Source organism: Thalassophryne amazonica, chromosome 6 (assembly GCF_902500255.1).
Source record: "Thalassophryne amazonica chromosome 6, fThaAma1.1, whole genome shotgun sequence".
In the NCBI taxonomy this organism is placed as follows: Eukaryota; Metazoa; Chordata; class Actinopteri; order Batrachoidiformes; family Batrachoididae; genus Thalassophryne; species Thalassophryne amazonica.
In genome coordinates this window covers 14,676,472-14,704,397 of record NC_047108.1, presented here as the reverse complement: position 1 = coordinate 14,704,397, position 27,926 = coordinate 14,676,472, and the positions used below count along the sequence as shown (strand labels likewise).

The window sequence follows — 27,926 nt, the reverse complement described above, 5'->3', positions numbered from 1 at the left end:
AGTGTTTGTGATGTGAATCCATCTGTCTTCACACATTGAGTCCGGCCTGAAAGGTAGCTGTGAAACCATTTTACTGTCTGATTTGAAAATCTGCATGCAGTGAGCCTATGTTCCAATAACGTATGATCAACTGTATCAAAAGCTTTTGTGAGATCTATGACCAGGGCTGCACAATGATGTTTACTGTCCAGGGTGGTAATGATGTCATTGACTACTTTTAAGGCAGCAGTGGTTGCGCTATGTTGCTTCCTGAAAAGGAAGAAACATAGCACAACCACTGTGGTTGTGCTATGGTTCCAGGTCCTTTTATGAAAAGGACCTGGAAAGAGTTGGCCAACAGGCAAACAGGCAGATATGAGTTTGACCCCAATGATCGACCTTTGGCAAATTTGACCTGAACTGGGCAATTCCAGAATCCACCTACATATGCAGGCATGAGAATAAAACATCCTGGAAAATCCTTAAAGTTGGCTGGAGGTCTGGGGCCGCTGTAAGAGCTTCTGGGTTTTAGGAAAAATTAGACCCATTTTAAGCCTTATTTTGGCAGCCAAGCAGACATCTAAAAAAAAAAGAGACAGGAATACATCCAGAATGCAGAATTCAGGAAAGATCCTGAAAATTCACAGGCATGCATGTGTGTCAAATTTGGTGTAAATCAGAGTGGACAAAAAATAAATAAATAAATAAATTTTGACCTACGTCTCAAATGACCTTGACCTCAATTATTGAACTTGCCTGGACAATTCTGGAAGCCACTTACCAATTACAGTGTAAATAATAATAATAATGAATATTTCAGATGATTGGGATTCCTTTTTACCCCAAATTAAATCAGCTTTCATAGCATTACGTCAGCACATGCTGCCAGTTATTTAAGAGAGTTATTGAATGAAAGTAAAAATTACAATGTAAATATTAGTTGATTAAATATAGAAATACAATAGATAAATGAAATATGATTATCAATATAAATAATCTAAATAATAAGTAGTCAATAGTATTTAATAAATTGAACATGTGAGTTCTACAATAACTATTAGAATGAGAAATATATTGGCAGTACCTACAAATATTAAAGTAATAAAATGGAGATGGTGTTTAATAGAACACAATATATTAAAATATCATTTCTATATGCAGTATTTGTGTTCCCCCAGTTTCTTTTTTCTACGCAGCTTTAAAATGTGGCGAGTTTTTCTGCTTGAAATACTAACTGATCATTTCATCAGGTTTTGTGGAGATCAGATGAGTTTTTATTTTTGTATAATGCTACACTTGAGGCAGGTGAGTGTCATCAGCTCCTCGCTGCAGGTCAGTAATGTGCAAATGCAGAATGAAAAGAAAATCACTTTGTTGACTTTGTGTCCCTCAATCATTTGAACTAAAAGTACTTTGTCCCTGGTGTGTTTTCAGTATGTTGCTCTGCATCGTATTTAGAAGATGACTTTGGAACCTTCTGCTGCTGGTAGACGTCCATCAGCGGGGACACTCTGCAGGACTGATGAGCCCCGAAGACTTTGCAGAGGGAGCAGGTGGGATGCTGACAGCTCAGACAGTAGATGTTCAACTTCTCACCCTCGTGGTCCGAACACGTGACCTCAGCCGGAGGCTGAGCAGGAGGAGGCGGGGCGCTGGCAAGGAAACACAGTCACACCATAAATCTGCAGAACAGTGGTGTCAAACTGGAGGACCAGGGGCTGGGTGAGGCCCGGCAGCTTTGGTCACACGTGTTCAGTGTTCATACATTCGTTCATGCGCCTCACCTGGCGGGGTTGCTCATGTTGCTAATTTGCTGTTTGTAGACGTCTATAATGTTTTCCACTAGTAGGTTGCGCTGCAGGCCGTACACACCGTGGCGATCCAGCACCACTTCCTGCCTGCAGGATGGACAGCGGAAACGGCCGCTGTTCACCATCATGGTGGTCCGGGCCTGGAACAGTGATGGCTGGACACAAGGACAAAAATAGTTGTAGACACGTGAGAGAGAGAGAAAGGAAAAAAAATGTTAAAATGATCTAAAAATAAACATCACAGCACAAGTTTCCACCCAGCAGGCAGCAGGTGCACAGATGCATGCTGGGATTTCAGTGATTATCAGCGGGTTAGTCATCGTTCAGTGCCTGAATGAAGTCAGAGCTGCTTCAGGACTAAATCCCCTCAGAGAACCCAGACACACAAATGAAGACACACCCGGAGTTCCAGGAACTCTGACACCTTCCCATCAGTTAGCACCATCTAATCCCTTTCTCATTCCTGAGTCACAAGGGCAGGAACTCCCTTCAGGTACCAGAGATGGTACAGGGACTCCTGAGTCTGAGGAGTTGGTGAATGATGGGACACAAACGTCCCGAGTCCATGTGAAGATCGTCCACCGGGCAGAAACCAGGAACAAGTTTCCAGATCCGTTATTGAGCTTTAACGAGGTCAAGGTTCACTAGTATCCCTGGAGCAAATAGAAACTACAAACCTCTGAGCTTAAACCTACAACCTGCTGTCTGCGCTCATCATGGTTTGTGAGACACAAGAGTGGGCTAATGCGCTGGGTTCATAGGTCAAATCAGGCATTTTTTCCTAAGCTTTAGAAAGCAAATTCATTTCTTAGAGACTTCAATTTTTTCAGACTGTTAACAGGACAACAAAAACAAGAAATGCGATCATCTTGTAAAGTTGCAGATCAAAAGGGCATATAACAAAGACAAACTGATTAAACTTTGGTGCTCGTTTGTGCAGCAGATCAACACAAAAAACTAGCATGTTTCACTTATGTAATATGCTGTCTGACTGCCCCCTTCTGAACACATCTGGGATTGTTGCAGGGAAAAACATTTTTTATTATGTATGATGGAAATTAGGAGCAGGTATGTGTTAACTGTGCATTGGAATGAGCTTGTTTTTTCAGCTTATCTTATTATTTTAGGTGTGGCAAGGCCATCAGACCAAGGCTTTGGTCTGATGGCCATCAAGGTCACAGCTGATTGTGGGTTATTAAAGATCAAAATCTGATCTCCATCCTCAGTAGTGACTGTGGTGTGAATGGTGACTGTTGGTGGTTTTGTCCATTACCATGGTAATGCTTACATTTCTGTCAGTTTTTAATTGGAAACAACAGAAACTTGTATTACACAGATGATATGACATACGTAAATGCAACAGTTTTTAAGAGGTGCACAATGCGTTATTATTTAACATTTTCCAGAGTATGTCACATGTTTTTTGCTAATTTGGGGAGATCCTGTGACTTACACTCCAATGTGACTTATACTCGTATACAGAAAAAAAAAAAATCACACATTTGGCATTAATAATAATGACGTATATATTAAAAGCCAAATGACCTGTGTGTGTGTGTGTGTGTGTGTGTGTGTGTGTGTGTGTGTGTGTGTGTGTGTGTGTGTGTGTGTGTGTGTGTGTGTGTGTGTGTGTGTGTGTGTGTGTGTGTGTGTGTGTGTGTGTGTGTGTGTGTGTGTGTGTGTGTAAATTCAACCACAGACAATCTGGGGAAACCTGAAATTTGCTATTTGGCATGTTTAGGTATTTTGGGTCAAGGATGAATGCCACCAAACGGAACGCTGATAGGACTAATAACTGGAGAAACTACAGATATTAGTTAACAACAGTGAACAATGGATGTTAGTTACATTCTGGACTCACACGTCATTCAAAGTCATTCTAGAAACTTTGCTTAATTTATTACCACCCTTGAAAAAAGTCAGCTACCTATTTTATAAACACTACCCAATCTAGACTCCATGGATCCCCAGAGACAACATGCTAGTAATAATTATAATCATCATTTATATCAAGGAATAAACAAAATAAACTCTAATAATAAAATAATAAATGGCAATAATAAAATGTACATGGAACAACTCACAAAAATCCCAAATTAAAAAGATGATAATACAGAAAAAGTGCGACTTATACTCCAATGCAAACAATATATTTGTTTTCTTCTGCAAGAGGCTTTTTAAACAGGTGGAAGTTACACTCTGGAAAATGTGGCAGCTTGTGTAGTTAAAGGGGTTGTTTTGTTTTGTTTTTTGTTTTTTCCCATTTTGTTTTATTTATTTATTTATTTATTTATTTGCTGCATTCAGGTGATGGAATAAAAACATCACAAAGCTGATAAAAAGAGGGGAAAATAATCTACTAAAAAATCCAAGTGAAAGTAAAAACAAACAAACAAACAAACAAACAAAAACAGATTAGAGACGTGTACACAAACACCTTTTTTTTTTCTTTTTTTTTTTTTTTACAACCTAAAAGTTCAAGATGAGAGCTTCTTGAAGCACTTTAATAATCCACAACTGCTGCTGAGCTGCAATGAGGGATTAGAGAGCTGGATGACAAAATCATGACATCATGACGTTACAAAGTAAAGGAGAACTCAGAGACTGCAGACAAACACACACACACACACACACACATACTGTGACAGGATATTTTTGACTGATGCTGGGGTTTTTTATCTCTCAGCCAATGAGCAGCTGGAGCTGTTGGGGATTAAAGGCTTTGATGAAAGGCATTTTAGTGCCCTTGAGCCAGACTCAGCTGTCCGTTCTGGGGATTTAATCAGCCTCAAGCCAACAATAGAAAAGGTTTTGATCAGTTTGTTAAAACCAATGATGCAAAGTCAGAAAGAGATTTTGTGTCAATCAGCTGAAAAGGTTTGGAACAACCAAACCAACAAACAAACCAACACCACCAGCCTCTTTGTTGGAGGCAAAAAGCATAAAAACACGTTAAAACACCTAAAATGTGAAGAAAAGTCGGACTGCAGGATGACGAGGATTTGCTGGAACAAAGACACAGGTGTGGATTCAAGCACAGCTGGAGCCCGGGCTGATGCCCCCCCACGCTGATTTATTATTCTGTCGTTCCACTGTTGTGGCTGGGGTGCCTGGCGTGCCTGGCTGGCTTTTGTTTGTCTTCTGTTTTCTGTCTTCTGTTTTTCCTTCCAGGTGGCATGCGTTCAGGACTGAGTGGCTGTGTGGCTGAGTTATTAGGACCTCACCCTGATCACCTGAGGCTGGTCATGTGCAGCTCGCCAGGACTCACAGCTGTGGTGCATCTTTATGGATTGGGGCATGGTTGCATTTAAGTCTGGAGTACACAGTGTGTATTTGCCAGAGACTCGACCTTGTGACCAGACGGGTGAGATCGTCGTCTAGAGAGCCATCTCATCATCATGGATGCAGAGACCATACCAGGTTTGATGCCATGGTCTGTGAAAGAGGAGGGGGTGAGGTCTCACGCTCGTCAGCACACTTCCTGAGGTACTTTAGGTTTTGTGACTAACATGAGTACAGTCAGTAAATGTGGTGTCCCTCACACCTTATTATATTGAGCTGTTATGTTAGTCGTTTAATCAGCTTCCACTGCAGTGGAGAATTGAACTGGGTGTTCCATGCCTGCAGGGTGGGAGGCTGATTGGTGATTGAGCCAGGAAGTGTTTGCTGTTTGTGTACACCTTTGAGTGGTCTCTCTGTGTGTGGAGTGGTGGACTCACATGATGGTTTCTTCTTTCACAGACTCGGTTGGTCGCGGCCACCTGGGGGGTGTCGGCGGGGTCCTTGGGTCCGAACTGTTCTGGCTCCGGACCGTTTGTACTGCTGGGAGCGCACCGTTATTCCACCTCGCCAGACCGCGCACTTATTTGTTATTATTTAGCACTCACTGTTATGTTATTAAATTCTGTTATCCTTTGTACCGTGCTCTGCTTATTTTATACTGGGTCTTACTTCAAACGCTGGTTGGTTCTCCGCCCGCGTCCGACACATAACACCCACAAACTCTTCATCTTTTTGACACATTTCATTGTGTAGTTTTTGGTCGGCTTAACTTTCTTTCTCGCACACTTTGAACTCCGCCTGGCCGACGTTGCGCAGATGGGAAAAAAAATTTAACAATATCATTTATATCACCAGATGACAAATTATTACATTGGGAAGAATTTTTAATGCCAACATGGCTGATCCCCAGCCCGCTGTTTCTGGTCCCCTCTCTGTGTTTTGTTACCGTGCACGTCAGAGAAGCGGTGATGGCAGAGTGTGTGTGCACATCTGTACAAGATAACTCAGAAATGGCTGGACGGATTTTCTTCAAAGTTGGTGTGAAACATTACTTGGATAAATATCTGGAGATGTTAGATTTTGGAGCAGTTTGGTCCAAAAAAAAAACTGTGTTTTGTTAATAACATACAGTACCAGTCAAACACTTTCCCAGTGAAGTGAAGGGGAAAGTGTGTTCAAACTTTGACACATATTTGGGGCAAAAAAGCTAAGTGGCACAAAATACAATATTTTAATTTGGCACTCTTCACATTCTGTGATTGTTGAAGGACTTTTGGGATGTGCAGCCCCTGAGAACAGACCTGGTACAGCTCGTTGGCACACTTCCTGCAGAGGTTGTGCTGGCATGGCAGGATGACCACCGGCTTGTTGAAGATCTCCAGACAGATGGGACAGATCAGCTGTTTCTCCAGCGTTCCCAGACCAGCCTCAGATTCTGGCCCACTGCCGACCTGCAGGAGGCTCAGCTCCGGGGTCAGTGACATGACGGCTCCGCCAAACTGAACCTCCCCCTGTCCACAGCAGACAGTATTAGACACCAGCTGTAGCATGAAGTCTGTGGTCATCCACAGTGACCACAGACACAGTCAGATTACAGTCTCTAAAATAATAACAATAATGATAATAATTAGATTAGATAGAACTGTAACGATCCTTTGGGAAGACTCCCTCAGGGAAATTGGGGTTCCAGCAGCATTGTATAGCAGCACACAGGGTAAGAAGCACACAGAGCTTCAAAAGTATCAAAAGTGAAAGTGAAAATTTGGGTGTTAACGTTCCCAACTGGTTGTAAAAAGATGACGTTTTGCAGCCCTTCCTGGTTATGTGGGGATGCTAAGGGCACAAAATTATTTGCATTCAACTAATTACTCTGAAAAAAAGCACACATTTTTTACAAATAAACTATTGTTGAACTATAAGTTCACATTGTTACTAAAAATATGAAAAATGAGAAAACAGTTACATATTTGAGGCAAAATACATCTAAAGTAAACTATATAAAACTATACTCGTATATAGAAACTATAACGAATTTGGAGAAATTACTGAGCTGATTCTCATTTTCCTATTTTTGTTCTCCAGATAATGTAACCTTCATCCCCCTAATCTATGTCTGCCACGATTAGCTGTTTCATTTATTTCCTTTCTTTCTTTTAGTACTTTGACACATTCTCCCCTTCTATTCTCAATTATTCACATCTCACTGGGATAAATACTCCATTCTAAAAATTTGGATTCTTTAATCAAAGTTTATACAAATTTTGTGTAATCGCAAGCTTATCTATCTATCTATCTATCTATCTATCTATCTATCTATCTATCTATCTATCTATCTAGATAGATAGATAGATAGATAGATAGATAGATAGATAGATAGATAGATATAGATATATATAGATAGATATATAGATATATATATATAGATAGATAGATATAGATATCGAGAGAGAGATGTGAAAAGCAGAAAAGTGTTCGCAGACGCAACATGCTGTAAAAAGCAGCAAAGCAGTTTTTATAAACGATCATCTTCACCACACAGCCTCAGTGAAACAGTAAAGTGTGAAAAATGGATTCAGAAAGTTTTTCATCTAGGATTTCATCATTAAAAGAGCAGATTTACTCCTTTATTTCTTCCAGAATTTTTTTCATTTTCTTTTTATTATTGTTGTTTATGCACCAATGACCCCAGATCAAATTACTTGTATGTGAGAACTTACTTGGCAATAAAATCGATTCTAATTTGACAATCAAATTAGTCCAGATTTAGCTCTTGTTCAAACAAGACAATTAGGGGTTATATTGTTTTAAAAATAAATAAATAAATAAATAAAGTATGCAATCCCACTCAAAAATGTAGAAAAAAAAAAAAAAGCTAAACTGTCAACATGACAGAAAAACGCTGCCTGGCGTACTGGATTAAAAGGTACAGTGTGCCATTTTTAAAGAAGAGAGCAAATGCTATGTCCAATATTAATGTGTTTTTAAACTTTTCAGTGTTATTCATTTTATTAACTTGGACAGAAAAATGCAAAAAAAAAAAAAAAAAAAAAAAGAACTTTGATATTGCAACATAAGTGTCATTTTTTTTGTCTATTATTCTTGCTTTCAGTGCTTCTAAAACCAGTCAAAATGACTGGCAAAGCGCCGCCTCAGGTGATCATTGCCAACAGCACCGATACTAAAAATTCTGGGGAGAACCCTGAGTTACTTTAGTTATTACTACCAGTTAGTCTGTTTGTGTGTTATCAGATGAAAAACAACGTTTAGCACTTTAAGAAAATGAAGTCAAGAAAAACAAAAACAAATCGTCACTGGGAGAGATCGAACCACCAACCTTTTGATTAACAGCCAAACACGCTAACCAATTGCACCACAGTGACCTAACTGCAAAAGTTGAGATTTGTCCTTAAATCTAACATGATGTTCAGGTTCTGTTTGGTCATAAAATCCAAGTCCTGCAATTTCAGCTTTAAAAAGGCTGAACTGAAAGGCACGGGAGGCCTGAAAAAAAAAAAAACTGCTGTGGTGCTGTTGATTATTTTATTTTATTTTATAGATCGCTGTAATTCCCATGTTTAAAAAAGTTATCAACGCAGGTTAACCACGGGTCGCTGCTGGTCATCAGAGCAGGAAGTAAAAGTTGATGTTGACTTAACTCGCTGAACTACACAAAAATAATGCACGGAATTCTCACTGACCACGATATAAACAGGAAATAATTGGAGCAGTAAATAAAATAACTTTGGCAAATGCACAATTTGCAAATCAAAAAGGAAACACAAAAATGATGAGAGATAAAAGATGGCCCATAAATAAATAAATAAATAAATAAATAAATAAAATTAAAATATTCAGCTGTGACAATGCAGGTTTTTAAGGTTTTATTCACTGTTTTATTCTGACTTTTTCTGGAAATAATAATTCATTTTTCGATCAAGATGTTACAGTAAACAATTCCGACTGCAAACATCACAACATAAACGTGCTTTTTACAGACATGGCCAGTAATTATTACAATTACATTTAAAGACAGTTTAATGACAGCATTATCTCAATGAAATGATCACACACACACACACACACACACACACACACACACACACACACACACACACACACACACACACACACACACACACACACACACACACACACACACACACAATAGATTTTATGCAGTCCTGGATACAATTATTGACCTGCCTGTATTTTAAGCACAGCGTTTAAAATATATTCATAAATAAATGCAAATTAACCCATTTTTTTTCAGCCAGGATATTGAAGAAGCAGCATCCAGACACTAAAGAGAACTGCAACTTTAAATGTATCAAAACAATTGTTTCGAAACAGTTGTTTCAAAACATTTAGCGTCAACAAACAGTTGGTGATGTTAAATGTTTCAAAACATTTAACATCACCAACTGTTTCGAAACAGTTGTTTCAAAACATTTAGCATCAACAAACCGTTGGTGATGTCACGACGCCCCATTTGGAACAGCATGTGACACCAGCTCCAGAACAATATTTCAAAACACAGGTGTTGCAAATGTTTCAAAACAGTGTTTGAAGTTTGTTGTAACTAAGTTGTAGTACTGACAAAAACATTTTTTGTAGAGCTGGGCAACGATTAATAATTTTAACCATAATTAATCACATTGTTATATGCAAAATCCAAAGATAAATTAAAAAGTAGTGCATAGCACAATTTTATTTAAATGTTCTGTCACATGAACAAAAGTGCCATAACGTTTGTTCTGCAAACACTTAACAACAGCATTTTGTTTATGCAGTTACAGTTAACAAAATTAAATTACGGTTACCCCGTGATGTCCAGTAGTCCCCAGTGACAGCAACAGCGGGTGCACGTTGTAAAGTTGTGGCTTTTGCAGTCCCTCTCCTTTATGGTGCGTTGGGAGGGAATCTTATATGTGCCGTCATTTGTTGCGATTCTCAGAATGTTGCTCAGCCCGTCAAGTTCCTAAACAACACTAATCAGCCTGCAGTCTGTAGCAATCCATTTCACTGTCGCATTTGCAAGCTTCTCTTGCCTTTGTTTATCTATAGTTCTCCCACACGCTGCATCTAACGTAGTCTGCCAAAGCCTCGTGCACAGTATGTTTTGTTGGATGGTTTGCTAGTATCAGCTGTGTGTGCTGCATTTAGGTGATATTTAAGGCTCGAGATACTCCGCTGACAAGAAAATGCAGCTTTGCACTGGCTGCAAATAACTTTGGTTCTGTTGACTACGCCGTATGGAAGGGACAGTCCATCTCAAGTCACCTGGCAGCTCCCAGGTCACCCTCTCAGATTCTTATGAAAAACTTCACAGGTGGTTCTATACCAGAGATATGTAAAACCCCAAAGTATTAGGTCTGTATCTCAAATAGTGTTGAAGGCACAGCCCCTGGAAATTTTAGTTAATTTTTTGAATTTTACCAAAGGAGGCTCTCGGTGCACTTTCCAACATGAATATCTCCAGTAACAACACAATATTTTGATTATATCATATTCAGATATGTAAGAACTCATTGTGAAAAGATGGAACTGTTATTCAAATGGCCACATGGCCAAATGATGATGTGAAAACAGGCAATTTAAAAAAATAAATAAAAAATGAGCATATTAATCAAAATCGTTGTCACTCCTGAGCTAGCAATAACTTTGGTTTTCTTATGGATGTGGTCTAATATGTCAAACTAATAGGAGAAAAAAAATCTTTGCTTTATCTAACATACTTTTTGAGTAATAATCACTTAAAGGTAGTAGAATTTTTTGTGTTTTTGATTTTCAACCATTTTCAGAGCCTTGTGAAGGAAAATGGGTACAAGATATACAAAATCTGACAAGATTTTTGAATTCTACAGGAAACGTTAGCCCTACACACTTACCTTCATAGCTGTGCCATTTAATTGGAGATACTAATGTTGGAAAGTGCACAGAGAGCCTCGTTTGGTAAAATTCAAATAATATTTTGGGGTTTTACATATCTCTGGTATAGGATCACCTGTGAATTTTTTCATAAGAATCTGAGTGACCTGGGAGGCTTTTCCAAAATTGGGTGATTTGAGATGGACTGACCCGGAAGTACTTTAAAATGAAAATGGCCATGTAAAAGTTCCCTGCCCATCTCCACGTTGGTTAGTTGGTTTATCTGCCAATTCTTTTCCAGTCAGGCAGTCATCACATCGGTTCCTGTGAGTGCGGCAGCAGTCAGCAACAGACTTGCAAAACAAAAGCCTGTGAGCAAGACTCTTACAATAATAATAATAATAATAATAATAATAATAATAATAAACTGCCTTAATGTGCGATTTAAAAAAATTGTCAGCGTTAATTAATGCGTTAACATGATAATAACATGTTAACTTGCCCAGCCCTAGTTCTTTTGCATCCCCCCAAGTCACACGTTCTATCTTTTCTTTCACTCTGGGGTTACTTTCCCGTTCCGTTGTATATTTTGTCCTGGCAACCCCGTACAAAATGGGAGCAGCCGAAAGGACAACAGCATTAGCCTGTGACACTGCGGGTTGTCCCCGGCTGCTAGCTCACCTTGCGCACACAGACATTCATGTGAGAGCGGCCCCTGGTGGACAGAATGCAGTAATGAGCACATTCCCTCCCCAGTGTTCAGCAGGTGGATGACTAACGACAGGCGGCTGTTACTCATGTTTTCTGCCATCTGTTTCAGCTCTAGTTTGCTAGAAGGCACATGGAAGACCCAATTTGATCTGTTTTGAAAATCATTCCCTGAAGCAGCTGACAAAAGTTGTTTTCAGCACAGCCGGCGAACCGCTCGGTGTTTTGGTGGCTCCCCGCACTCCATACAGTATGTGTTTCTTAATTGACAGAAATGAAGTCCAAGAAAATATTCATGTTTATTATTTATTGGTTTATTATTTTGGTTTGGTTATGTTGCATAATGATTTGGTGACACAATTTCAAAGCACTTTATTTATTTATTTATTTTGCCTGAAGAAGTATTTTTGATCACAATTTGACATAAAAAAAATCAATTTAAAGTTGTAAGAGATTTTTTTTAAGTTGTAGCTTTTTTCAGTTATTAAAGAACAGGTGAAAGATTGTGTGGAAGGATTTTTTAAGAATAAAAAAAAGACGAGAAAAGAAAAAAGAAATAAAAAATAGACAACAAAACCCTGAACACTTTGAGATGAAGGATGAGGATGTTCACTCTTCTTACCTTTTGGTGTCTGTTGTCCAGTCAGTTTGCTCCGTTCGTGGTTAAATTCTCTCGCCTGTTAAAAACTGACGTCTGATCAACTGTAGTGTTCAATTAAATCATTATTTTGTCATATTTTTTACAAACTCAGGCAGCAAAATGTATTTACTTCCTACAACAAACTCCTGAATCCTGCAGAATCAGCAGAACTGTTTGTTACTGAAGACTTTTCAAAAATGTGAAACATCAAAGCTCTGGCCTGAAGGTTCAATCCACCTTAAAGCTTTTTGACCTCAGAGGCTTCGGCCTGAAATTAAGTTTTGCACCTTCAACGAAACAGTTTCATGCCCAAACCGTGGTGTAGAAATCTGCTCGCGATTCTCAGGCCTCCGTCTGTTTTCTCCCAAAACCATCACTCACTCCCTCGACGCTCACTGCTCTGTTTTTATCTCCCCTCTCAGCCTCCTCACATCTACACACAACCCCACTGTGACAGAAAGCGACCTCCACAGGGGGACTGATTTAAATTTGGGGGCATCAGATTTCAGCCTGGCAGCTCTGATCCCGACACAAACACCATATCCGGCAGCATGCGCTCAGAGCGTGACCCCGCAGGCTGAGCTCCGTCTACTGTTGCACATAAACACCTCCCGTGCTTTTAAAGAGTCCAACTGCAGCCCCCAAAGATCTGAAAATCAACGCAGTTAACAATTAATGGGTCACCTCATACACAAAAACTGTTACAAAGAAAGGGTTTGTTTTTTTAATGAATAAAGATAAAACTAGCTTTTGGGCACCATCACCAATAAGGTTTGGGGGAAAAAGTCAGACACCTATTTTTTGGAGTTATAAGTCCATCTGTCCAACCCCCCCCCCAAAAAAACAACATTGTGAAGCTGAAATAACATACAGAAGTCACAATGGAATACAAGTCTCCCCCTTTGATCTGTATGTGAAACTTACACTGTAGCTGTACTTCCCTGGAGACGGGTTTAACAACCACATGTGCACACCACAGTGTGTGCTGTTACAAGGACTTTTAAATTCCCAAAATAAGCAAGGTGGACAAATAAATGGGTGATTCTTAGACTACGGGCACTTATGTCCTTTGATCATACTGTATGAAAAACAGAAAAAAGGGGAAATTTCACACTTTTATAGTTATCTTTACAATGAAAGTGTGTTAAGAAATTTGTTCTAGTAGTCTATGATGACTTTTTCACCTTTTTTCAGCATCATTATATGCAAATATTGCCGTTTTGTGCTTGTCCCACACCAGACTTTTGATCTTCAATGATAAAAATGAATGGTAAAGAAACATTTTTCTAATGTTTTAAAATATCTCTGAATAAAATATCAGTAAAATAATCAAAACATAATTGGGGTATTCAATGTCATACAACTGTTGTGATTTTTTTAAACAAAATGTAGTTGTCCCACACTACTGCCATAATTTGCACCACAACACTGTAATGTCCCTTTAAACAGTTTGTATGAAAGATTGTTTGGGTAGTTTCTATGGAGATAAACAGTGACATCAGAGCACATATAGCGCCAAATCACAACAAACAGTTGCCCCAAGGCGCTTTACATTGTAAGGCAATGGTGTGGTGGAAGTTACATTTACAAGGCCAATAGTGCCCGTAGTTAAAGAATCACCCAAATGTGTGTTGGATAACATTTTGAATGTTATTTGATACATTTTGGACTGAAGAAATCATCAGATGGACACAGATTGCTGTCCCGTAGTAACATGGAGAAGTGAACTGTTGATTCATGCATGAATCCCTCAGCCTATGGTATGTAACGTAAGGACTGCTAAATTTTGAATTGAATTTATTTATTTATCCGGAACACAGCTGAGCAACAACAAAGGCAATAACAAAACATAAAAATAAAAAAATAAGTAAGATAAGACAACGTAACATTTTGAGCAAATAAAATCCTAGGATGGACATGGATGGCTGGGCCACATTAAAAATGTGAGTCCATCTGATTATTTTTTTTAGATCACCTCCTTGGGATGTTTGAGCGTTATTGTGGTGTACCTTTGTTAGTTGTTTATTTCTTTGATTCCTGGGAAAGCCCTACATAAATAATCATGATGATTATTGTTACTATTAATAATAACGAACACTTCAGGATTCCCCAGGAAGAGTTTGGCTGAGGATAGGGAAGTGTGGGATGAGGTGTTTGGTCTACCATCACTGTGACATGGCCAACACTCAGAAAATGAATAAATCCATTAAGTGTACAAGTCACACAACCTCCCAAACTAGTAAAAAACATCTGTAACATAGTCCAGAAAAAAAACAAAACAAAAAAACAATCAGCTCTGTATTTACTGTATCTGAATATGGTGGAGAGGTTTAACACACAGTGTATTATGATCCTACAGAACCATAAATTTGGGTTTTTATGGGTGTTCTTCTTGCATAAGATGGACCTCTGACTGAGTCAGAGGACACTAATGGCATGTAGAGACAAACCTAAACGCAGACCACCTCAGACTAAAGTTGGGTTTCAGGTGGTCTCAGTGACCTTCACACTGTTGGATCTCCTGTTCAGTCTTGTGACCAACATTAGTCTGGTCTCAAGTGGTTCAACCTGGAATGTTGAATTTCAGAGGTCTGGCCTCCTCCTAAACTGATGATGTTATGACCTTGTGTGGTCTGGGAAATATGCCTCTGTTGGTCTTGATCATGTCCAGGGCAAAAGTTAGAGGACACGGACAAAACCAGACCAACAGTCTACATATTAGTTGTAGACGTCTGCGCTAATCTCACCCATTCCTCATCCAGTCTAACCACTTCAGCCCAGCATTCCTCTGCAGGCTGGACTGGTTCCTTGAAATACTAGAAGAACCTTAAAACAGTGGAGTTTTACAGTTGGACAGTACCTGAGTTTTTCTGTCTTGGATGTACAGTTCCCAAGGAACCTTAAAAATTATTGGTGTTCACAAACTCAAAGAAGCATTTCTGGAGCGTCAAACATTTATTTTACAACAGCACATCATTAACCCCATAAAAAAAAGAAAGAAAGAAAAAAAAAAAAGACAGCTGACCCCCCCAAAAACAAAAACATCTCTACGTCTCTACTGTGCGTTTATTTACAGCAGGTCATTTTATCACTTCAAAATGATTCACATCTAAAACTCTATACATCCTCTTGGCATATCAGCTAGACATGAATCTGTTATTAAAATATAAAATAAATTAAATATTCTTAACATCTCTATTCACATCAGTTCTCCTCATGTTACTGTTTAGGATCTAATGGCAGTTTGACTTCAGGTTTGTGGGTTTCAGGCGTTAATGACGTCAACTGAAAATACATTTTTGGTTTCTGTCTCGTCGCACAAACGTGACACACAAAGGGGGAAAGGGATTCAAACCAAATGCCTGCAGGTATATAAAAACGTCACTCAAACTTGTAGTTAATTTTTCTGACAGACATACAAATTTAAAAAAGAAAAAAATGGAAGACTTAAAATGCTTGTCAAAGCAACTCCTTTTGAATGAAGCTAAATAAAAATTGTTTCATTTCAGTGCTTTGTCTTAATTAGCTGCTTCAGATTTTCAGAATTGCTAGGAACCTGCACGGGATCAGCTTGGCGAGTTTCTTCTTAGATTTTCCGTTTTGTTTGGTTGTTGTTTTGAGTGCATCTCAGTATGATGCAATGCTGGGATGGCACATTTTGTGCTTATTGCACTTTCTTGTGATATGTACAATCACATAATGAAACAAAATTAAAAACTGTGAATAACTTAAACATCTTTAGCGACACCGCTGTGACACAAACAACCACAGCAGCCCTGGTTTTAGCTCTAAAACAGTTGGCGTGCTATCAGAAAAAAACAAGACCTTCGGTCTGTTAACTAATCAGTGAAAACAGACGATCGTGTAATCTATGAAACCGCACAGACAACAACAAAAAAGCTCTGGATGTAGAATCCTCCCTTCATTACCATAAATAAGAAAACAAATAAAGCATATCTACAAAAAACAAGATATCAGTGCTAAACAGAGAGATTACAGACACGGCATTTAACTCTGTCACAAAAATCAAAAACTAAAAACTAAAAGAAAAGAAAAAAGTCTGAGTGCGACTTTGTCCCGGTGAGCGGATTAGACTCATGACCTATTTCTATCCTGACTAATAACACTGGACTCCGCAGCGGCTTCTGCAGCATCCGCCACAAGTCACAACCTTAAACCCAAATCTGAACCTGGACCGAAAGATGAGGTTTAAAGAAAACAGACGCTGCGCTGTCGTTAATGCTGGCTACGCAAAAACAGAGCAAAAGCACCAAAACCAAACCTCTGCACGTTCAGAGAAAACAGGAAGCGTTGATGTGCACATTTCATCAGAACACGCAGCAATCTGGTCTATGTGTTTTATTAGAACGTACAGCGATTTGGTTGGCGCATTTTCTCAGAACGTGCTTAGACTTGGACTGAGCGTTTCATCCAAATGTGAAGAGATTTTCTCTGCACACTTTATTATCGGAATCTGGAGCAAGGTTACTCCTGTTCTGAGGGCAAGATTGGAACCAGTTTACTGTGCAAATATTTGACAATCTGGTTTTACATTTTTGTCAGAGTGATCACAGAAGCTGTGTTTGGATGATGACATGAACCTCGCACACCGGCAGAGCTTGGGGCACAAAAACTTTGAAACTTTTGAAACTAAAGTCTGAAACTGTTTGTGAGCAGAATGTGCATTCACAGCCGGCCGCTGCCTAATTAGCAATTTTACTGAAAGAATTAAGTTCCGATATCTGAGGAACAATTCAACACACTGAAAACCACAGATGCAGCACAACCTAGAGGTCCTAAAGTCATCAAACTTCTAGCTCCGCCCACTTATCTGAACTCTGAGATTAAAACTCACATTTAAAAAAAAAAATCCGCCACATGAACAGCGGCTTTAACATTACGTAGTGTCATTTATTTCATTACTGTCTGTTTCTCTGTGGCCTCTTCATTCTCACACGTTTCATCATTCAGCCACGACTATCTTAAGAAAGATGAGCTATAATCTGGGATGTTAATGACTACGTTTAAGAAAAAAAATTATAACAATTCAGCAAAACAGGAAAGAAAAGTGACGGCTGAAGCTTCGTTTTCCAGCAGCAGCAGTGAACGGAGGCGCCTCGTCTGTTTGTGTGTGTGTGTGTGTGTGTGTTATTCTCTGATCACGTCGCTGCCAGTGAGGACGATCTCACTTCTTCTGTTGGGTTTAAGTTGACACTGCAGACGTATCAGGTTTTGTTCCACTTTGCATTCGTACTTCTCAACTCCACAAATTATTCTCTTGAGTTCCACGTCTCTCTAAACAGGTGAAGGTTTTGGTGTTTGTAGTCGGACTGAAGGTCAGTAGGACGCGCTCGTGTGTGTGTGTGCATGCATGTGTTCGCACTCAGCATCATTAACTGACTGTGCAAACTGTACAGAAGCCCCACCCCCTTGAACACACAGGGTCTTGTGGACTCATTAACTGTACAGTTTTGTATTAAAATAAATAAATTCCACCAAACACGGGATGTCAATGAAGGTTGACCCCCAAAATTAAAGAACACATTTGGGCAAAGTTCAAGCAATTTGATTTTCAACCTGATTTGGGACAAATCTGGAACACTTATGTGAATTGTATGGGATAGGCAATAGTAGGACAACATCGTATCATCCGGCGGGTAATGGTGGTGTGGAGCGTTTTAACCAAACGTTGCTGAATATGCTCCGTTCATTGGGAGAGGAGAGGCAGCGGAGTTGGCCAAACTACATTTCTGAGTTGGTTCATGCTTATAACAATACAGTGCATAGTGCGACGGGTTATGCTCCTTCGTTTTTGATGTTCGGTAGGCATTTACGGCTCCCTGTGGATGTGGGTCTTGGGGTGAGTTCTGAGCAATTATCGTTTGGGTTGACGGGGTGGGTAAAAGATCATCACTGCAAACTGTTGTCGGCCTATAACATTGCACGTCAGAGGGCAGCTAGTGAGGCCTCCCAGCGTAAATGTCAGTTTGATAAAAGTGCTAAAGCCTTGCCTCTGGTACCTGGGGAACGCATGTGGATGCAGAATAGACGTCGCAAGGGGAAGGGTAAGTTAAGTACTTGGTGGGACCCTGAACCCTATGTAATCTTGGATTGTGTAGGGAGTACTGGGGTTGTATATAGGGTGCGTCCAGAGAAAGGGGGGCATGAGCAGACTGTGCACAGGAACGCTTTAAAGGTGTGCACCACACCTCAGGCTGAGTCTGGATTATCAACTAAAGGATGGACCCCTCAGGGGATGGGATGTGGAACCCCTGTGTGGTATGGGTTTTACCCAGCTGTGCCTGAGCAGCGACCGTTGGATGCCCCCCAGGACGTGCTTCGCCGCTCTACTCGTGTAAACTTTGGCCGACCACCGGCCCGTTATCCTGATTAGTTTTGTGTGCGTTGCAGGGACTGGCAACGATAAAGTGGGGGGGGGATGTAATCCAGCCTTTGGGGAAGTTTATTTGCTGGTTGGATTTTGGAGTGCCGCTCCTTGATGGCTGCTATGGTAACTGTGGGCGCACCTAATTTCTTTTGGATCTTTGCAATCAGCTCACCTGGAGTGTGAAGTGGTGGATATAAAAAGGGGTTTTGTAGTGTGAGGGGTGGACTTCACTTCATTCCACTTCACTTCACAGAGAGGAAAGGATCTGGTGGCGGAAGGCATGAAGAGCAGCTGGTGAGGAGAGTGACTGGATAACGGGAGTCGTGTTGACGTTGATGTTACTGGTTCCAGCTGAACGCTCGCACCGGAGAAACGCCATAAACATGGATTATCCGCAGCGGCAGGGGAGAACCCTGCCGTGTCTGTGAGTACGCGCTCATGTGTTTGTGAGGTGGTGCTTTTTAAGCAGAAAGTTGGAGTTTCCCGCGGGGACGGAGTTGTGTGCTCGCTGGCCTGGGTGTGTGTGTGTGTGTGTGTAGGTGCACGGAAGGCGAGGTGACGGAGAGAGACGCCAGGAGGAGAGACGAGCGACGAGGGGCGTTACGTGCCACAGCCGGGGAAGAGCCTTCCCTCGGCTGAGAGAGTGCGTCGTGCCATGTCGGAGGAGAGCAGGACACGCCCCTAAGCTGACAGTGGGAAAACGTCCGCGGATTGGTGGATGTTAGGTTGGGTCCGGATTGGTTGGCTCTGCTGGAAGTTGTTTTTTTAAATATTTTTTTCTCTTTTAAGAATTGTATTTTAAGATTTCTTTATTAATATAAGGTTTGCCTTGTTTGGTCACTCCAGCTCTATTTGACAATAACTAGTAAATTGGACATTTTGTGCTTTAACTTATTATTCAAAACTTACAATAATACATAAGCCTTGCTTACACTTAGATGGATTCCAGAATGTTCTTGGAAAAAGTCAACCAGAGGTCAATCATTTTGGTGCAGGTTAACACCGGGGTGTCCCATCCATGTAGCCATTACTGTCTTCTTGGCCTCGGCTCTCCAGAACACAGACTGCCTGTGGAGTTGTATGACTGCACTGCATTTGCTGAGCAGAGGTTCGATCTCACTGGGGTGCGACGGCACACGAACAGCAACTGTGAGGGAAACCGCTTGATTTTGCATGATGTTCGCTGGGTGGCGCTCTTCCCTCACTTGACTCGCGAGGCGTCTCACCGCATCGCACATTTTGTGCTTGGATTTCGGAGTTAACTCACGCAGGTGCTGTGTACCACCTTCTGTGGAACCCCAGAGTTCACAGCACCGGAGGTTTTGAGAGGAACGCTATGTGACCCAAGAGCCTCCGACTTTCAGAATACTGTAACAAGTGCAAAACTGGTAAAAGTTCGTATTTTCACTGCATTTCTGAATGTCCTCGTATAAATGTTTCTGAAGTGAGGTTTGTTGGGAAACTGATGGTATTTTTATGAAGAAACTGCCCCTGGATTCTATTTTTTGTATATCAGGGGTTCAACTCACTGCATTGAACGCTGCTGCGAGTGCTACCGTTTGGTGCTCGGAGATGTACTCTCCTCCACTGGACTTTCGGACTCTGTCCCGACGGTTCTATTTTGAATCAGAAGCATAGTGGATCTTCTCTACAATGAGGTAATAAAAGCTTTTGGCTGAAGGACAACCGCCCTCAAATTTTTCAACATTTGGAATCACTTTTTGGGAGGTTCCAAGCACCACTGGGAATGAAGGCCCTCAGGCTCTTCAAAGGGGCCAACATGGACTGACATTTTAGTTTCCACACCGACTACCTCTGATGCAATATTCCACATTGACCTTTTATGGTGTTTATTATTTAGAATTTTTCTTTGTTTGTTGGTTTCATTGGTTTTGACCTTGCAGTTTGTGGAGAAATATTTTAGTTTTTCATGGTATTTTTAAAAATTTTAAATCAATTTAAAAAGTATTTTAAAAAAGATGAATCGGCGCCTTTCAGTACCATCATGGTTGATTTACACTCCCACATGGCGTGCAGGGCAGGTCTGCACACAGTCAGCTGCTGCGTGCGTGTGTTATGTGGACTTGTGTGTCACTGTGGTGGAAGCCGTTTGTGTTTGTTGGTTGTTAAATGCTGCTAACTGTCGTCTCTGTGCGTCTAGTAGGCATCCGTTTTGTAGGTGTGCTGGGGGTCGGAGGTCAGCTGGGTCGTTTCTGTGGCTGAGGACGGCTGTAAAACGATGGGATGATCAGTGCCGTCTGAGGAGAAGAAAACAAACACATCTCTATAGAAAATTAAACAGCAAAAACTCAACAGACAAGAACTAAACTGCCTCACAGGGGAACCAGTCCACAGTTCCTGTTCCCTCACCTCTCTCGTCGGCAGTCATCTGGGCCTCCAGGTCCTCGGGGGACACGTAGAACTCGGGCTCCTGGTCCATGGGCGGCTGAGGTTTACATTTACCACAGCAGCAGTTACAACAACAACACAGGCAGCAACAGAAGTAGCAGCCTGTGGCCAGGCAACAGAAGACGAACAGGGCCTGCAGAGGGCAGCAGAGACACACAGCAACAGCTTCACGTTGAGACAGATGTGGGTCAGATATATTATATATATATAAAGCACAGTAAGGACACTTTTACAGGCTGTATTTATCTTAGCCTTATACAACCCCTGGCAAAAATTATGGAATCACCGGCCTCGGAGGATGTTCATTCAGTTGTTTAATTTTGTAGAAAAAAAGCAGATCACAGACATGACACAAAACTAGTCATTTCAAATGGCAACTTTCTGGCTTTAAGAAACACTATAAGAAATCAGGAAAAATAATTGTGGCAGTCAGTAACGGTTACTTTTTTAGCCCAAGCAGAGGGAAAAAAATATGGAATCACTTAATTCTGAGGAAAAAATTATGGAATCATGAAAAACAAAAGAACACTCCAACACATCACTAGTATTTTGTTGCACCACTTTTGGCTTTTATAACAGCTTGCAGTCTCTGAGGCATGGAGTTAATGAGTGACAAACAGTACTCTTCATCAATCTGGCTCCAACTTTCTCTGATTGCTGTTGCCAGATCAGCTTTGCAGGTTGGAGCCTTGTCATGGACCATTTTCTTCAACTTCCACCAAAGATTTTCAATTGGATTAAGATCCGGACTACTTGCAGGCCATGACATTGACCCTGTGTGTCTTTTTGCAAGGAATGTTTTCACAGTTTTTGCTCTATGGCAAGATGCATTATCATCTTGAAAAATGATTTCATCATCCCCAAACATCCTTTCAATTGATGGGATAAGAAAAGTGTCCAAAATATCAATGTAAATTTGTGCATTTATTGATGATGTAATGACAGCCATCTCCCCAGTGCCTTTACCTGACATGCAGCCCCATATCATCAATGACTGTGGAAATATACATGTTCTCTACAGGCAGTCATCTTTATAAATCTCATTGGAACGGCACCAAACAAAAGTTCCAGCATCATCACCTTGCCCAATGCAGACTCGAGATTCATCACTGAATATGACTTTCATCCAGTCATCCACAGTCCACGATTGCTTTTCCTTAGCCCATTGTAACCTTGTTTTTTTCTGTTTAGGTGTTAATGATGCCTTTTGTTTAGCTTTTCTGTATGTAAATCCCATTTCCTTTAGGCGGTTTCTTACAGTTGGGTCACAGACGTTGACTCCAGTTTCATTCCCATTCATGCAGACTAACGAGCAGATCTGATTTGATGCAGGTGTTAGTTTTGGGGATGAAAATTTACAGGGTGATTCCATAATTTATTCCTCAGAATTGAGTGAGTCCATATTTTTTCCCTCTGCTTGATCTAAAAAAGTAACTGTTACTGACTGCCACAATTATTTTTCCTGATTTCTTATAGTGTTTCTTAAAGCCAGAAAGTTGCCATTTGAAATGACTTTAGTTTTGTGTCATGTCTGTGATCTGCTTTTTTTCTACAAAATTAAACAACTGAATGAACATCCTCCGAGGCCGGTGATTCAATAATTATTGCCAGGGGTTGTATATCTAACATACTCGTATATCATACTGTGTGTACTTCATCCTCATTAATATCCAAATTTATGCACCAAATCTCAAATTATTAGCAAATCATCTAGAACCCAAAGGCGACCCAATTTATCAAACTAATGTGAAACGCCGACCACACACACACACACACACACACACACACACACTCGTCACGTCCACAACAAGGTATCCATACAGTAGTAAACACAGGCCAGGCATCTTAGGGTTAAGGTCAATACAACTCTATTCAAGAAAACAAATAAAAAATTAAGAGCACCATATTTTCCCCAAGTACAAGTCGTAGGTTTTCTTTTTTTTATTTTTTTTTATTTAATAGTTTGGGAGGTCATGCGACTTATACTCCAGTGCGATTTATAGATGAATGAATAAATAAATAAATAAAAATCACACATCCATTCACCCATCTATTTTCTATATCCACTTACTCCAATCAAGAGTTATGGGGGGCTGGTCTCTATCCCAGAAGTCACAGGGCATGAGGTAGGGTACATACACCCTGGACAGGATGCCAGTCTGTCACAGGGTCACACAGTATAAGTGACAGGACCTCCCAAAGTGTGACTTATACTCCAGTGTGACTTAAAATCACATATTCACTGTTGATAATAATAATTATAATAGCTAATTATAGAAGACTTTCCCAGGAACCAAAGCACTACACAAAATAAACTCCAATAATGAAAGTATCAATGACAATCATAAAAAGAACCCCACAACAATGTACAAAAAACCCAAATGAAATAAATTGATAACAGAAAAAAGTATTGACTTGTACTACAGTGCAAAATTATACTCCAGTGTGAATTATACACAGGTTTTCCCTCTGCAAGCTGCATTTTATACTCTGGAAAATACGGTATATAAAAAATAAAACTTGCATGCGCGTGCACGCAGACACACACATAATGATAAAACACAAATCTGCACAGCAGCCGCGTCATACCTTGGCCCACCAGCTGGACAGAACAAAGTAAGTGTTGACGTTCTCCTCTCCAAACTGCTCGGCCACGTAGAGCCCCAGCGAGCCGTATTTGTCGTAGATGTTCTTCTTGGTGGCATCAGTGAGGATGGAGTGTGCGTTGTTTATTTCCTTGAACTTTTCAGCTGCCTCTGGGTTGTCCGGGTTCTTATCCGGGTGAAACTTCAAAGCTAGTTTCCTTTAAAAAACAGGAGAGGGAGGCGCACATACGATGAGAACCCAACGACACAGGAACACACCAGCTATGGTGTACTAGGGGAGCTACGACCACTACTTTTGCACCCCCTCAGGACTAAACCAAACCAACTTTTTTAGGTTCCTTAGATGACCCCAAAACACAATCAGGATGTTCCCAAAAATAAAAACTGGCCTCAAGCCAGTTATCCAAGATGGCGTCCAAGATAGAAGAACAACACAGTTTTTAATTATTATTACTAAAACACCTTTAAGCAACATATAAACAACTTAAATATCACAGAGATTCAATGGGAAGACCATTGCAGGTCACAGCAAACACATTTGTGCCTAAATTCATTCATGGATCTAAGATTCAAAATGGCATCCAAAATGGCCACCAATAGACCCTTATCATTGAAACAATGTGATATTTAAGTTTTTCATATGTTGTTTAAAGGTGTTTTAGTTCCACTGTTAATGTTTTCTCAGCCTGAGTTCTAAGGTCTGAAACACACGAAGCTGCGTTACGTGTTGATTTTCATTTCAGCGCCCACAGATTAAATCTTCCAGACAGGCGACTATAGGGACGTGTCCCAGAAACTTCAAAGACAGGTGGCACCTATTTTCCCCACGCACACCGCGGGAATCACACAGCTAAACAGACAGAAAAAACAACTTGCAGACAGGCATTTTGACATCATACTGGCAACATTAAATAATTAACACCTTCTACTGGAATTTCTATGACTGGGAAAGAACTCAGGACAATGGCAAATATAAAAAGAATGAATAAATGAATAAATAAAAACATTTCAGTGATTGAAAAAAGTCACATGTTCTCTGGTTGCAAGAACTTATTTTCTCCTGTTCAGTTTTCCGAACACTCCTCAAACCTACACCGAGCTCTGTGTGACTCAAGACCTGGATTATAAAAATAATCCAGAAGGACAAAGCTGATGGCGACTCTACATATACTTATATACGTACATACCTATTCATGTCTTCATGAAAACATGTGACATGAGGTGCTTTCAGACAGGTGCAATCAGGTGGCTGAGTCAAAAAAACAAAACAAAACAAAACAAAAAACAAAACCCTGAATGATGAGGTGGTGATGGATACAGACCAAGCAGTGACACATCAGACTCGCAGCCCGACATGACTGCACACACGTAAGTGTCGCGTGTAGCGCATGCATTCACGGTGATGTGGCCGTGCCGCTTGCAGAGTGCTCCAGGATGGTAAATTTTGGAAGATGTTACAGTCAGGTTAGACTGGGAGAGTGCGACAGTGCCACGTGTCGCTGCTTCCTCCACACTGTGGAAGCTCCTTGGATCTTGAATGGCAACCACCCAGGAAGACGCCCAACCCCACCTTCAAAATGCAGCCAATTATCTATGTGCCACAGCCAGGCGTGTCCTTAGTCTTCTCCAGCCACCAGGTTCCACAACATCGAGGCAACTGCATGCTGGATCGTGCTCACAGTAACACGACGATGCCACCATGTCAACAAAACGCCATAGCTAATGTTCAATTCTATTTATTTATTTATACAGCGCCCAATCACAAGTCAGCTTAAGGCGTTATCTGTGAGCAGACTCGCGACGTTCCCTCAGAACTCAAGGAATATTCTTCACCGCAGCGGTACCCAAGGATCCTCCAAAGAGACCTACTACCAAAGATAACTAGTTGTTCGAGTCTGTCAGAGTGCATCGGCATTCCCACATTAAACAAACCCATGCACAGCCAACCCTGGATTGACCCTGGATGTGGAATCCCATCTTGGAATCGACCAAGAGACCATGTTCCTTGCCACTGAAGGATGGCCATAACTATCAAGAAAGTTTTTTTTGTTTTTTTTTAAAGGGGAACATTACACAGTGAGAAATACAATACTTTCCTATAAGAAACATACCAAAGAGCTGATATTCAAATCAAATCAATTTTATTTATATAGCACCAAATCACAACAAACAGTTGCCCCAAGGCGCTTTATATTGTAAGGCAAAGCCATACAATAATTATGGAAAAACCCCAACGGTCAAAACGATCCCCTGTGAGCACACTTCAACACTTTTTACACTAGTCCCGCAAGTACATCATACCTTTATTGGACATTTGAACTTCACGCTCTCCCGAGCGCCCCTGGGCCGCCATCTTTGTAGAATATCCGGGTATTTCCCGCTCGGCGCTGGGGTCATTGAAGAAAGACTGTACATGAGTTGGTGTGACCAAATAAGGAAGTGGGAAAGGTCACGGGGCAGAGGGTCGTTTCTCTATTGTTCGAGGCACCATTTCAGTATGTCTTTCTTCGACACCGCTGAGCTGCGAGGTTGATCTTTTTGTAGTCTTCCTGCAGTGCGCAGGGCCGTGTGGTAACAAATGGAACTGGTCCGGTCTGTGATTGTGTGGAAAACACTGAAATCCATGGAAGCCGAGTTTGAGACAGAGGATCGTCCCAATCCTCAGGACATCGTAGCATATAGCCACCAGCCGAGGTGGTCTGATGACAAGAAGAAGAAAAAGAAGACAACGAGGAAAAATAACCAGGCAGAAGGCAGCGGGGAAACGGGTGCCGCATCAGCCGCCACAAACAGGAATGAGCAGATCAAAGAAAGTGGGGCGGGGGGCGCCACTGCAGCTGCTATAAACCAGTCTCCTCCGGTAGATCCGGAATCTATTCCAGCCAGGAGCATGGATGACTGGATTCAAGTCTGGGATATCAAAGATGCTGAGACAGAAACTTGGCGCCTGAACATTCTTTGGTGCCGATGCTGAAACTGAAGGCTGATGCCGACGGGGTGTAATGCGTGAAAACAGACCTTGAATTCAAGCTTCACTCGTTAATTGGCCACAAACACCCTGCGTCATGCCCTGTGTTTTGCAGCACAGCAACGGAGATTTCAATTAATGTACGGAAGTAATGTTTGTTTGACATGGGCCATGTACAAAATTGTAATTCCAGCAGTGGATATTGGCACATATGTACAGTCTTTCATCAATGACATCAGTGATGAGCGGGAAATACCTGGATATTCTACAAAGATGGTGGCCCGGGGGCACACGGGAGAATGTGAAGTTCAAATGTCTGATAAAGGTATGTACTTGCGGGACTAGTGTAAAAAGTGTGGAATATCAGCTCTTTGGTATGTTTCTTAGAAGGAAGCATTGCATTTCTCACAGTGTAATGTTCCCCTTTAAAAACACAGTAAAACAAAGAGCAGTGTAGTTTATTGGCACAGTGATCAGACCCTGATAAATACCAGGGTCACTTTAGCCTTTAGTGACTTAAGTTGGATTGAAGTTAACACTCTGTAAATTGTAACATGTTGAGTTTATCTGGAAAAAGTCTGGAAAATATTATCCTAAGTTCCCTTTGAAGTCAAACTCACATTAAGTGATTGTTCTTCCATTCATTCGTTTTTCTGTTTACTTACTGACAGTGAAGCCAATCAGAAAACGCTTTGATGAAGAGTTGCTCACGGGCCTCTGGCTCCCTCTAGTGATCATTATTAAAGCGAACATGTAACTTCATACTCTCTTCTCGTGTGTCTCCTTTTAATGGTTACCTGTAACACTTCTTGATGTCCTCTGATGTGGCGTTCTTGTCCACTCCCAGCACGCCGTACAGTGACTCTCCTGACGTGGACAGAGTCCTCTGTCTCTGGTGATGATGGTCCATGGCCCCAGACTCTCTCTCTCTCTCTGTGTGTTCACTTGCTACCTCGCTCGCCCGCTCAGTCTCTCACCTGCCAAAAAGTGTTAGAAAGAGCAAGATCAGCGAAAGCTCTTATGCATGACAACATAGTCGGTTCTGTCTGGGAAGCCTACATTAATACACACTTTTGTTTGCATTTGTTATATGTATTTGTTGTTATGACCGTTACTGTAGGGTGAAACAATGCTATTGTGCTTTATACGCCAGTTACCAGCTTTGTTGACTAGCAAGGTATGCTAGGCTAGTTAACGGCTAAATTAACGGAGCTCATCTGGCTACAGTTAGCCTACTTTTGGGATTTGCCCTTTTATTTTACATGGT

The 27,926-nt window shown here is 40.9% G+C and overlaps 2 protein-coding genes, 1 long non-coding RNA gene and 1 other non-coding gene across 8 annotated transcripts in view; 1 reads left to right on the top strand and 3 right to left on the bottom strand.

Moving 5' to 3' along the window:
* The window catches only part of LOC117511871 (tripartite motif-containing protein 54-like), a 54,373-nt gene extending 47,811 nt beyond the window's left edge, over window positions 1-6,562 (bottom strand). For all 3 annotated transcript variants that reach the window (XM_034171780.1, XM_034171778.1, XM_034171779.1), the window contains exons 1-3: window positions 6,374-6,562; window positions 1,764-1,945; window positions 1,454-1,631 (exon numbers count right to left, since the gene is read on the bottom strand). In XM_034171780.1, coding sequence (XP_034027671.1) covers window positions 1,454-1,631; window positions 1,764-1,945; window positions 6,374-6,556 — 543 coding nt within the window. In that variant the 5' untranslated portion in view covers window positions 6,557-6,562. The remainder of the gene's footprint in view (window positions 1-1,453; window positions 1,632-1,763; window positions 1,946-6,373) is intronic.
* Window positions 1,959-24,662, top strand: LOC117511874. Its single transcript, XR_004561107.1, has 3 exons — window positions 1,959-1,969; window positions 4,552-4,557; window positions 24,570-24,662. It is a non-coding gene; the product is annotated as an uncharacterized LOC117511874 (long non-coding RNA).
* Window positions 8,379-8,452, bottom strand: trnan-guu. The gene has a single exon. It is a non-coding gene; the product is annotated as a tRNA-Asn (tRNA).
* Window positions 16,116-27,926, bottom strand: part of LOC117511873 (dnaJ homolog subfamily C member 5-like) — a 45,692-nt gene continuing 33,881 nt past the window's right edge. For all 3 annotated transcript variants that reach the window (XM_034171783.1, XM_034171784.1, XM_034171785.1), the window contains 4 exons: window positions 27,457-27,636; window positions 23,675-23,888; window positions 21,047-21,218; window positions 16,116-20,934 (listed from right to left, as the gene is read on the bottom strand). In XM_034171783.1, the coding sequence (XP_034027674.1) occupies window positions 20,834-20,934; window positions 21,047-21,218; window positions 23,675-23,888; window positions 27,457-27,569 (600 nt within the window). In that variant the 5' untranslated portion in view covers window positions 27,570-27,636 and the 3' untranslated portion in view covers window positions 16,116-20,833. The remainder of the gene's footprint in view (window positions 20,935-21,046; window positions 21,219-23,674; window positions 23,889-27,456; window positions 27,637-27,926) is intronic.